We start from the raw sequence: 13,004 nt of genomic DNA, 5'->3' as shown, positions 1-13,004 counted from the left end.
ATGAAGTCTTGTGCCCAAACTATACCCAAGTCCCCCTTTATTCCCAGGTATAATTTCAGTCTCTATTTAAGACAGTGAAAATCTGTGGCGCTGTGTACCGAGCCAATCAGAACACAGGTTTTAGGGTATGGAATATATATTTGGTTCTTCAGTGAAGACGCTTTCCATAGTGTAAACCCTGCCTTCTGAGTGCTATTGCCACTACTACACTTACAGCCTAAGACAACAAAACATTAATCACATCACCAACACTTATATCTATCACATTAACTGATTTATACCATGTGCACAGTACATGCTTACATTAATCAGTGTTTCATTATTTAGATAGCACTTTATATGTCAGTCCTTATCAGTTTGACTAAGGTGATTCCTCACATGCCTTGTTCCTATTCCAGTTAAATATCTGCTCTAGGAACAATTTGTGTCTCCTGATCCAGGTGATGCCTCATTTAAGACAGTTGATGACTTTGGTAGCTGTTTGTTGTGTGTATATTGGGGCAGTTGATTATTTATCTTGGCTGTTCGTCTTGTGGAGTGACATGTCTTTGCTTAAAGGCGGTTGGTGTATCTAATGTGGTCGTGTTCTGTTGAAGTTTGCTGTGACAGAGCTTGTTTTGTAGATGATAGCAGATGTTGGATGAGACTATTGTTCTCCCTCTTTTTGAGGTGTTGATGGACTAGCTCAGGTCTGAACAATGAAGTCCGTTGCTGTCACAGAAAGGGCAAACATATTTTGGTTGTCTTATATCATGTCCTGTTTGAAGAGGAAGGCGACGGAGGTGTGTGCAGCAGTTATAATTGTTGATGTAAGGTGCTCAAATTGTTGGCTTATTTGTGGCACGCTTCGTCTTGTTTTAGAATGTCACGGTTTTGCTCATTTTTTGATGACTGAGGTAGTTTGTGGCCAACGTGACAATGGCTCTCACCAGATTGTGACTGCTAGTGTAATTCAGGCTGTTAATGCCACAATTTCTGCTTATATCACTCAAAGCAATTATGGCTGATGTTTTAGTGTGGGCGCTTAATTTGGCTGTTTGTGTCTCTCTTTGAACTTTGATGTCCCAGATGAGAAATGAACGTTCTGCCAAGTGACCAGGCATTTATGATACATTTCTCGATTTTATGTTGTGGGTGTAGCTGCTAATATCGTCGCAGGAGTAGGCTGACCGATCTTGTTGAGGTTGTTGTCTTCTTTGGATTCCAAGTAACAAGGTGCTGTTTTGCGGTTGTTGATGGTGTGTTGTAGGTTAGTTTGATGAACTAGTGTCTGCTCTCAAGCATATCTAATGAGTATAAGACCTCATAATGAGGTGTTTGAAGTGTTTGTTGGGTCAGGTTGCCTTTAAGTTCCAGTTTTTTTTACAGAGTGGTGTGGGGTTTAGAAATGCTTTATTTTTATGAGGCGTTCAAATTGATTATTGGGTGTAGCTGCTGAAGGTGTAGCAAATGCTGCCTCTGACTGGATGGAGACCTGTTAAACATGATGATGCTCATGGAGTTGTGTGTGCGCTGGGTAAAGTTATGTTGAAATTTAGGAACTCGTGTTGCATTGGAGATAAAATGCAGCTTTTAAATGACATTTGTTGCTCTTTTGATATGGATCGTGTCTGGTGTATGGTTTATGTTGTACTTCGAATATTGCTCAAAGTGCACCATTTACCAGTTGATGGGACCAATATATTCATACCCAGCCTGAGTCTGTGTGGTTTGGTGACCGAGCTGTTTCAGTAGTCTATTGGCACTTCTCTTGGGACAGTAGATGGCACTCTTGGGCAAGAGATGAATATGATAGTTCAGTTTGGAGTTGAAATGGTTGAGCATCATTCAGGTGATTGATGTCTCCTTACTTGGCAAATGTTCCTTGATGAACAGGACTTAAATACAGCGAAAGTCTATGTTGTCCAAAGCTCAAGTAGTACCACTGGAGTACAGTTACATGCAGGCAAGTATCGTAGCTGCACACTACACGTTTACCACTTGCATACACATACGCTCATGAGGCCAGTAGGAGATACAGGGAGGCACGTAGTGCCCCATTCAAGGCACTAGAACACACAGAATGGCAAACAGGGCAAGACCTATGCACACATGGAACATAGGGGCACTCCTTTTGGTGTGTAGAAAATAGCACACTTAGAATCCTCAAACCACACGGGTTGTGGTGAGACTAGCAAACACTGATCGTTAAAATATGCACAGGTCTGACGATAGGGGTCACCAAGGCATATGGACTGCACACTGCAGGCATCGTGAATTAAACATGAAGAGGCATACTAAGGCAGGTAATCTGCGTTCTTGATATACTAGAATACACATTTGGGGCTCTAGACTACACAGATAGATAGCACTTATGGTGCACTAAGACAATACTATGGCAGGTAGGAAACACAGGAAAGTGCAAATGGTGCATACACAACACAGTTCGATGGCAAATATATATATATTGGTTACTATAACCCAAAGGCACACCTCATGCACAGGATGGTAACACATCCAGGCAATACAATCGTGCATACACGTCACAGGCAGATGCAGCTTGTTCATTCAGGCAACACGTATCCATACTGGGAGCCACACAGCCAGTGACTTCAGATATTATAAGGTAAACAGAGGCCACTTGAGAAACTGGTACATACAAGAGAGTACACATGCGGGACGGGACATGTATAGAACCCATACAGGCATTGTGCACTGCTCGTAGTGCAAAGTACATTCACATTTTACTAAGACTGCGTACACGGGACACCCAGATTCCACAGAATGAAAATACGCACGCAGGCTATCCCCCAAACCCCAGAGGTGCACACATGCTGCTAGCCCAGTAGGGTTCCCCCTTAGAGGCTCATCAACTGCACACGTGACAGGACACGGCACCCACACGTTGTACACACAGTGGCGACCAGGCTTGGTACACAGCGTGCACAGGCGCACGTGCCACGGCTCTGCGACTGCCAGGCTGTGCTAAGGCAGGGTGCTGCTCTGGCTTGATGAACTGCTGTTCTTATACTCTTCCGTTTTTTTCTTCTATTGGTTTGATTCTTTCAGAGAGAATCACAGTGAAATTGAAAGACGTCGGAGGAATAAGATGACACAATACATCACAGAGCTGTCTGACATGGTGCCCACCTGCAGCGCACTGGCACGCAAGCCTGACAAACTCACCATCCTGCGCATGGCCGTGTCGCACATGAAATCCATGAGGGGCACGGGAAATAAATCCACCGACGGCGCCTATAAACCCTCCTTTCTGACAGAACAGGTGGCTCTTTTATCCATACTTTATTTTCGTTAATGAATAATTTTGACAGTGTCAGGGGCGCTATATGATGACATGTTAGGGTGGTGAATGTATCTCCGAGATCCGACTGTGTGGATCAGATTGAGAAAGCAAGTGTTTCAGTGCCACACAACATGCCCCCTTCCTCGCCACACTGCCTTGCAGAGCAGAGGCAGGCGCGTTGCTTCGAGGCACTAGCAGGCCCTACCCAGTGAGTAAACTTCATTGGCAGCGTTTTGTAACGGGAGCAGTATGTTAGTCTCCCATGCATCAGTTTTTCAGGCCTTCACAGTCCGCTTCGTTCTGTTGAGCTCTGCTCTTCTACTACACTGATGCTCGTTGTTAGTAGATTCTCTGTTGCCGCAAGGCCTCAGCCTGGCTGTTTGGCCTGACTGGGCTATGGCAAACGTGCTGGTCCTTTTCGTAATAGGAGCTGTTCCCGTGCAGTTTGTGCCGAGCCATGATGTGGTGCATTGGGTCACTTGCTTTCTCTTTGCTCGTCCTTCACTGGTGGCACAAGGCTTTCCTTCGTCATGTGGGTACAATAAACTGGTGAAGTAGTCTGTGTGGTGGGGTGCACAAGTCCGCATCAGGACAAGAGCTGTATTAGGGACAGTATTAGAACGAGTGTATGTTGCATTTGTGCTTTTATTAGATTTATGCTTGTGTCTGCCCATGGTCCGTGACAAAATCACAATTTCAATGAATAATTCTGTCTATATCTGGGATGGTTCTAAGTTAAGCCAAGTGTTGCCCATGTCCTGCCCCAGCCGCCATCTTGAAAAGTGTAAAACTGCACATTGCAGGGATTGCAAAATTAGATCTTATTTTCTATTGAACTGGTAGATAAAGAAATAGATTCAGCTCCGCCAACTAGTACCACTAAAAGCGGGGCTCGCAAGCAGAGCTTTTTCAAGGAGCCAAACAATGCGGGCCAAGATTCTAAGTCAGAGTAGTGAAAGCAAGGGTCAAGCTTCACATTAATTTTCATTGAGTAGAGTAAACAGATGCCAAGGTTTACAATACAGTGCCACTGACTGGGGAGGAAACTATCCAATCATATCTGTTGTCATTTAACAGGTAGATCACCATCCATAATCAATAGGCAGAAATGAGGGGTAAAGATGTGATTTTTAAAATGCACCAGTGGGTAGATCTGTCTATCAGTCATGCATGCAAGTCTTTTGCGGTTTCACTCAGGTGCGTACAATCATAATGTATGTGAGTAGTTCAATTTGCATGCTTTGTCCTAGACAAAAAAGAAAATGGAGGCAGTATTACTGTGTGCACACATCGTGACTTGTAGAAAGTTAAGCATAGTAAAGCATAGTTATCTGGACACAACTCCACTGGTGTCAGATGATGCTGGTAATATGTCAAAATGTGAATCTGAATATTCCTGCTCCTTCCTGCAGCTTCCTTTCCCCATGGCTTTCCTTCGCGTTTTCAGCCGTCACATTCTTACTTCCCATTTGATGCAGGTATTGCCACCTACCATTGTCTGTATTGCTAATGCCACAACCCTCACTGTCTCCACCCTTATAAGGTGTCACTGTGTGCCACGCCTACCCTCCTCTTTCAGTCAGTCTACTTTAGTCCTTCCTTCCTGCAGGTGTTCTGTACTCACTTCTTTGCTATCCTCTTGTACCATTTCTGTTTCTATTCGACTGTCCTCCCTACCCTCATGTACTTTGCCTCCCGTATGCTAGCCTTCCCGGTCGCTCCGTCCAATAATCTCCGGCTCATATGTGTCTCAACAGACCTTCTCTATCCTCAATGTTACAATATTATTTGTGTTTTCTTACTACTAAAATAATGTTTTGAAATTAAATGTATAGCTTTACGATGACCTTTTGATCTAGCCAATGAAACAGTCTCAATTCATGCATGTGCAAAAAGTCACACCACACACAAGATTGATAGTATAGCCACACACAAGTGACAACCTCTTATGTTGTCCTAGCATATTCACACATCACAGCTTGACCACTGTAGCACCACGTAATTACAAATCACATAAAGTAAACAATAGTAGAACTATACATAGGGTGTGACAACACAGCCGCGAGTAGAAGTAATAGGGGTGATCACTCAGGACTTGTAAGCAGCGACAAGAGCTGGTTGATATAATTGGTAGTGTTCTGAATTGATGAGTTGTATCCTTCCACTACTAATTCCAGGGGACTTTTTTTTTTGATAGGGCGTGAGCCAAGGCGTTTTGATTTTACTTACATTTTATGTATAATGCACTGCCTCATTGGAGCTTTCAGCCAACCATCTTTAGCCATTGTTCTGTTATTCTATAATTCACATTTTTCTGACGCCTATTACAACATACAGCATGGAGCAGTGTTTGAGCCATCTTAAGCGATTGGCTAACTTCACTGTGAGTGCAACATTCTTCTCTTTGACAAGGAACACATCCAAACACAAATTAGTTGACAGGGACTAATGAGGCAATGCATGCAATTTCAGGCTTTAAAATGTTTTGCTTTTACCCAGTTTGTGTTTTTTTTAGATTTTAGGCCTGGCAACTTCCTCGACAATAAAGTTCTAAGAAAACTATTGCAGAAAAAAACAAGCCTTGATAAAATGCTCTTAGTGTGGGTTGTGAGCATAGAAATGAGTTTAGTGCTTGGAGTCATAGTTACTAGGATTCCAGCACTGCTTATTTCCTAAAAAGTAAAATATTTGGGGAAAACGGAGTCTCATTTATTTTTGATAGCCAATTTTGAGAGACCTCGGTGAGGAGAGTGAAGTGAAATTGAAGAATTGCTATGAGGCTTCAAGAGATCCTATTTGCTGTAAGTGCACTTTAGAAAAATCCTATAAGATATCTAAATCCTAGTTAACCGAGGTTAAAACACGTGTCCAAGGAATAATGACCTATTATTATGAAATCACTATGAGACAGCTCACAATTTATTCATGTTTGTGGATCTACCAAGGTTTAGAAACTCGACAGAAGAGAATCAACCGCCCTGATCCTGCTTGACCTCTCCACAGCCTTTGACACTGTCTCCCACCACACACCCATTGATCGAATGCGCCAGATTAGAATCACAGATGACGTTCTCCGATGGATGGCATACTTTCTTACGAGTCGCACCAAGAAAACCTGTTTCCCCCTACTTCACCTCACAACCCAAGCACATCATCTGCAGCGCCCCGCAAGTCTCACCGCTCAGCCCAACCTTCTTCAACATCTACATGACACCACTCGCAGCCATGTCAGATCTCACAACATTATCTCCTATGCCGACGATACCTAACTCGTCCTCTCACTCTCAGCGGACCCCACCTCAACAAAGACAAACTTCCACAACTGTTTGAAGAATGTCGTAGCCTGGATGAAGAACTGCCTGAAGCTCAACATGGACAAAACCGAAGTCCTGATCTTTGGCAGACACACCACACTAGAACAACTCCTGGCGGCCATCGGAACTCGGACCCATTCCCGCTTCGAAAGATCATGCCTGCACTTTCGGCATCATCCTGGACAGCGAACTCTCCATGAAACGTCATGTCAGTGCTGTCTCCTCAGCCTGTTTGCACACTCTCCACATGCTCCGCAAAATCTTCAAGTAGCTCCCCATCAGCACCCGGAAAATGGTGATGTAGGCCCTCCTCACCAGCCCACTCGACTGCGACAACACACTCTACGCCGGCACTACCACCGATATCATGAAAAGACTCCAGACAATGCAGAACTCTGCAGCCAGACTGATCCCCAACCTACCCAAGAGGACCCACATCACCAAGCACCTGAAGGACCTCCACTGTCTCCCTATCCAGAAGAGATGCCAATGCAAGTTTCTGATGCACGCCTACAAAGGTCTCCATGACCAAGGACCTGCTTACATGAACCACTGCTTGAATTTCCACCGACCTTCCAGGAACCTCTGCTCACCTTGCCAATGCACAGATTCCACGCATGCGCTGATGCTGGTCTTGAGGACGCTCCTTCTCCCATATCGCCACCAAGTCCTGGAACACCATCCCGCTCCACCTCCGCACCCTTGTTGACCCACTTCAGGAAAGGACTCAAGACCTGGCTCTTCGACTAAGACCTGCAGCACAGCGCCAAAATATTATCTCGGATGATAAGCCACTCTATGTAAGTGCCACATGATTGATTGAGAAATGGTTGCTACATTGTTATGCAACAGTTACCTGGTGAGATAAGGCACTTAAATTAGTGAAAGGAATTGTTTATTTGAGACACAGAGGTTGCAATTCATTAAAGTCCTTCATTCCACGTGTGGATCCAATAGTTTTCTTCATATGCAATAGCTTGCAACACTTTCTTGATGCAGACATGTTCTGCAAGCTATTTCATATACTTACAATTGTGCTTCTTAACCCAGTAATGTTCCTACCAGGAGTACATTTTAGTCTTCTGTACGATGTGTCTCTTTGCTTTTTGTTTTGCCCATTTAGTAGCTGCTGCATAGACAATTTTTGTAGTACAGCACGTTTTTGAAACAACATATGGTGTGGTGTCATAGGATTTTACTGTATCTGCCCATATTAAACATTTTGCTGCACGTGGTGGTGGTGCTTAGAACATAGTGACCCCACATTAAGTCTATTCGGATGTCTTTCTTTGTCTTGGGTTTAAGTCAAGGTTCTTTTAGAAGATGAACCTGTGTATGTATGTCCCAAGGGAGCCCGCATATATTTTGCTTTTATGAAAGTAAACATAGACTTTGGACTTGAAAGGTCTGGATGGTCAGAAAACATAAATTCCTTAGAATTAGTTTCTTACTAGGATTGCTCAAAGTCTCAAATATACTGACATCTGCAATCTTCAGGTGTTTTCCTTTTTTTTTAACTCTAGGAAATTCCTTCTGAGGCTGTACCCCACTCTCTTAAGGGGCCGTCCTTCATCAGTAGGCTCTCTCTTTCAATTTTCTGGATAGAGTGTGGGTTTCCTCAAGATAATAATTTTTGATAGTTCTGTCGTAATCTCAAGAGTTGTCCAAATATGTGATTATCTTCGTGATTACAATGGTGATGACTAGGGTACTTGAGGAAAGTATTCCTTTGTGTGGGCTTCCTACACAATGAGGTGTGTAGTTGCCCTATTTCATTAATTTTTCTCAAATCCATGAAAACTTGATTTCCTGGTTGTTGTGTTTCATTGTATACATAAGATCCAGCCTGTGCTCACTGGTTCATGCATGGAGCAATACAAGAAAGCTATCTATATATAGGCTGGAAGACGTGTCATGGTTTTTGTTTTAATTTCTACAGAGAAGCCTTCATTGAATTACAGCATTTTTTGATTAACATGAAATTCAATGGCTACAGGTTGGGATCTACTGCTAAAAAGTACATATTATCAATCACTAGTAGAATGATCGGTTAAAGGCTTTTGATGTCTGATGTCTCTGTAGGACATCACCAGTGGCACAAACAGCGTTACTAAAAGACTAAGTCCAGATACGATGTTACTCTTTCTAACAATGCTTAGTGTCTTGCTACTGCTGGGCTTTTCAAGTCGTTTGAAAGTATTTTTGACCTTTAAGTAGTGTTTATTTAGCACAGGGAAAGGATGAATGGACTATGAGAGTAGATTGGACGTGATTGTTAATCTTCCTTCATTGTATGTTATTTTACAAATGAAGATTACGCTAACACTTTCACAATGATGTAGGTCACAAACGAACGTTTTGAGTACTCCAGGGTTTGTCCGTTTGTGTAAGATGCTGTAAAAATGTTTTTCTAATTTAGTGCATAATATATATGCTTGGCATAGTTCTTTTTGTCCTCTTCATGACCTTCTAGTTCTGTAGTAGGGGATCTCTGTGTATAGTCATAATCTAGTGAATAGTCCCGCCCATGTGCGTGGACCCCGGCAATCAAAAATAATCTCTTAAGTTGTCGAAAATAATGCAGAAACTGCAAAGACACTTAAGAGAGAATTTAAAGACAAATAATGCAGCCTATATCCACAGGCTACACTGTCCAGTACTTCAACTAGAAATTCCACCAAAAAAACACCACACACAGTACAGCCTGCTAGTTTCTACCATAGAGAAACCTGCCTCCCCCAGTCAAAGACTCAGGAATGATAGAGAGGAAGGTAGGGACAGACAAGCCCCATAGGCTGCCATTATGTGGCTTAAATAGGATACTGTGCCTTTAAGAGAACTTTCCAGAACTTCTCCCAGTATCCCAGAATGCATAGCAGGTCCCTCTACTTTCAGTTCTTTTTTCCGGCTCCTGCTTACAGGACCCTGGCATTGAGCTCTCCCTTTTTCAAGGGTTTATTGGATTTTTTTGACACTTTTGAATTCTAAAAGTGTTGCAGTTTAATTCTTGGTGTTCTCTTTTCCTTTTTGTGCGGTTTTAGGCGTTTTAGGACCCTAAAATGCCTGGCCTGTTTGTTCAGTGCCCAGCATGTGGGAGGAAGAAGGCCAAGACCGACCCCCATGATGTCTGCATCGTGTGCCTCCCTGAGGATCATGTCCCTGAAGATTGTTCCATCTGCCAGAAGTTCACTCCTCGCACTCTGAGGGACAGGATGAAGATCAGGCTTTATGGCCTGGAGGAGAGGCGCCTGCAGGCCGCAGGTGGGTCTGGGCAGGCTGGGAAGGTTCCCTCTGCCGAGGCCCCTGGGGGGCTCCCCAGGGGCAGGAAGTCCGGCAAACGGTCCCGGTCTCCGTCGACGTCGATTGCATCGACGACGACGTCGAGAGGGATGACGGCGGTGTGCTCCCCTTCTCCCCGGGGCTCCGGGTCGAGACGACGTGATGACTCGACGTCGAAGGAGAAGCCGCCGTCGAAGCCGACGTCGACGTCATCGTCTTCGTCGACGTCGAGGTCTTCATACCGACGTCGAGGTCTTCATACCGACGTCGAAGGAAAAGTGACAGGCATCAGCGCTCGCCGTCGAAGCGGCACCGACGCTCGCCGTCGAAGCGGCACCGACACTCGCCGTCGAGGCGACACCGTCGATCGACGTCAAGGCACCGGTCGACGTCGAGGGGCTCCTCGACGTCGAGAGCATCGAGAAGACGGCGACGTTCGTCGTCTAAGACGGAACGCTCGACGTCGAGAAGAAGGCGTACGACGTCACGGAAGAGGAGGTCGACGTCGAGGAGTCGACGGTAGACGCCGAGGACGAGAGGGTCGACGCCGAGGAGACGGCGATTGACGCCGGAGTCAAGGAAGCGTCGTTCGAAGCCGGAGAAGCGTCGCTCTGCGCACAGCAGACAGCGGTCAGCGTCTAGGAGTCGGTCAGCCTCTCCGAAACGACGCAAGAGGGATTCTAGTCCCAGGAGTCATGCTGCTTCGAGCGGAGGACGCAAAAGGAAGCGGTCGCCTGCTGATGGGATTGGCTCTCCGCACCCTTCGCCGAAAGGGTCACCGGGCTCGGTGTACTCGGAGGTATACACACCTTCTCGGCCCAGGACTCCGCCTCCTCCTCCTGTTCCTAAGGAGGATCCTCAGCCCAAACCTCCACTGCCTTCAGGAGACCCTCCTCCACCTCCGGTCCCTCCACATGGGCCACCCCGCAGCCGAAGGTTCCTCCTCCGAGGTCCACTTCCCTGCCGTCCCTACCTGTTCCTCCTAAGGGGACCCCGAAACCGAAACCCCGGGAGGAACCGACGAAACCCCGTGAGGAACCGAGGAAGACCCCTCCACGTAAACCGAAGGAGCGTCCACGTGCAGGCAGGTCTCGTTCTCGCTCTGGGAGGAAGGAGAGATCGCGACGCAGATCATCCACGAGGTCGAGACACCGCCGTAGGAGGCGCGAGTCTCGCTCACACACGAGGTCCTCGGGGACCAGGGACTATTCTCCCACCCTATCGGGGTCACCGGACACGAGAGTGTCCCCGATAGATGACCTGGTGGCTTTCCATGACGTCCTTTTACGGGGCGCGGCGAAGTTGGGCATATCCCTGACGGTGCCCACTCCGAAGACATCAGTCATTTTTGAGACTTTACATCAGAAACATCTGTCTCGTCCTCTCCTGCCCCTGGTGCCGGGCCTGGAAGAACCGGCGATGGCCCTGTTTCTCACCCCTGCGGTGACGAAGGCGGCCCCTTCTAGATTACTGAAGAAGTACCGGGCCCCCGATTCGGATCCGGCCTTTTTAAGAACGGAACCTCCTCCTGACTCGGTCATTGTGACGGCGGCCCGCAAGCATCATGCCACCACTCCGTCCTCCACGGTTCCCCCGGATAAGAAGTCCAGGTGGATGGATTCGGCGGGGAGGAAAGTCTGTGGCACTTCCGCTACCTCCATGAAAGCGGCGAGCGCCACGGCACTGTTGGGCCGATACGACCGTGCCCTCTGGGACTCCCTCGAGCGCTTTGCGGAGCATTTACCTCGGGAGCAGCGAGAAGACTTCGTGGAAGTACTGAGTGAGGGGATGCTGGTGGCAAACCAGATCATCAGCGCGGCAGCGGACTCTTCCCTGTTGGCTGCTCACGGATTTTGCCACCGAGTCAACCAACGGCGCCACGCATGGCTCCGGCTTACGTCCCTGAAGCCGGATGCTCAGCAGAGGGTAGCCAATCTACCGTTCTCCGGTGAGGCCCTCTTCGGGAAGCATGCGGACGACGAGATGGCCCGCATGAAGGCGGAGGCCGAGACGCTGACGGCTGTAGGCCTGGAGAAGCCTAAGGAGACTGTGAGAAGTTGGCCTGATATGTAGTGTTTCCAATTCTGGAACCACTGGGTATCAGTCCAAACAAACCCCAAAGATGTCAGGTTGTAAGTCAACCTTGTTAGACAAGCTATCCTAGTGGTAGCATGGACTAAGCAGCCTTAAAGGCTTAACTTAAGAGGTCGTGTTAAGCGAGCTGTTTTACCACATACAATCCTGTAATCAAATGAAAGGACACCACACAAGTATATATTATAAAAATATATGTATTTATTTCTAATTTACTCCCCAGTACTCTTTATGAGGAAAGGGGCACAAGCGTTAAATCAAAAGCACAGTATAACATACAAAGTTGCACAATTTTGGTTAAGGGCTGGTGGCCACTTAAACCATATACTAAAAAAATGGTATAAGAGATACCAATCGAACAGTGGTTAGGCCTAGGGCCTAGAGATTCGCTGGGAGCAGTCAGGACTAGCAATGCTGAAGTCGGGAGTAGCCCACAGGAGACGGGTGCAGCACGGAAAGTGCGGCTTGCACCAATGCAATGTCAATGGTGCGTAAAAGTTACACAAAGTGAATTAAAAGAGGCTTCCGCTGAACCTAGAGGAACAAAACTTTAGACACAGACCCTAGAGGTGTGTACCAGTGTGGGAACACCGGCGTTGCAATGTTACCTCACCCACAGGCCGTGGGTGCACAGGGTCGAAGTGGCGTCGGGTTTTGACACGCAGGCTCTTGGTGCTTGGAGTTGTTGCAGCTGCAGGCGATGTGAAGCAGAAGTGTCCGGTGCGATCCAAGGGTGGATCGAAGTAAAAAAGTACCTGAAAGCAGAGGGGACAGAGTCTGGGTCACTCAGCAGTGACCATGGTGGAACCAGGACGGAACCAGGCAATGTCGGGCGCAATCAGGTGGTTGTCGATAGGCTTCTCTCCGCTGTCACGTGGGCTCTGGGGCATCTGCGACGTCCAGGAGCAGGTCACGATCTGTCCCACGTAGGCTCTCGCCGTCAGCACCGTCGGCTTCAAGATTGCAGCAAACAGCACTTGGCAAAAGCAATCCACGCGGAACCGGGAGATTGCTTATCACTCGAACCAGGAGGG

At 46.9% G+C, this 13,004-nt stretch overlaps 1 protein-coding gene across 8 annotated transcripts in view; it reads left to right on the top strand.

Moving 5' to 3' along the window:
* Positions 1-13,004, top strand: part of ARNT2 (aryl hydrocarbon receptor nuclear translocator 2) — a 916,564-nt gene that overhangs the window by 281,271 nt on the left and 622,289 nt on the right. For all 8 annotated transcript variants that reach the window (XM_086957884.1, XM_086957885.1, XM_086957883.1 and 5 more), the window contains one exon: positions 3,049-3,262. In XM_086957884.1, the coding sequence (XP_086814010.1) occupies positions 3,049-3,262 (214 nt within the window). The remainder of the gene's footprint in view (positions 1-3,048; positions 3,263-13,004) is intronic.

The sequence above is a fragment of the Lissotriton vulgaris genome, chromosome 2_1 (assembly GCF_964263255.1).
Source record: "Lissotriton vulgaris chromosome 2_1, aLisVul1.2, whole genome shotgun sequence".
Taxonomy (NCBI): domain Eukaryota; kingdom Metazoa; phylum Chordata; class Amphibia; order Caudata; family Salamandridae; genus Lissotriton; species Lissotriton vulgaris.
The sequence above is the reverse complement of the archived record's forward strand: the minus strand, read 5'-3'. Positions and strand labels throughout refer to the sequence as shown.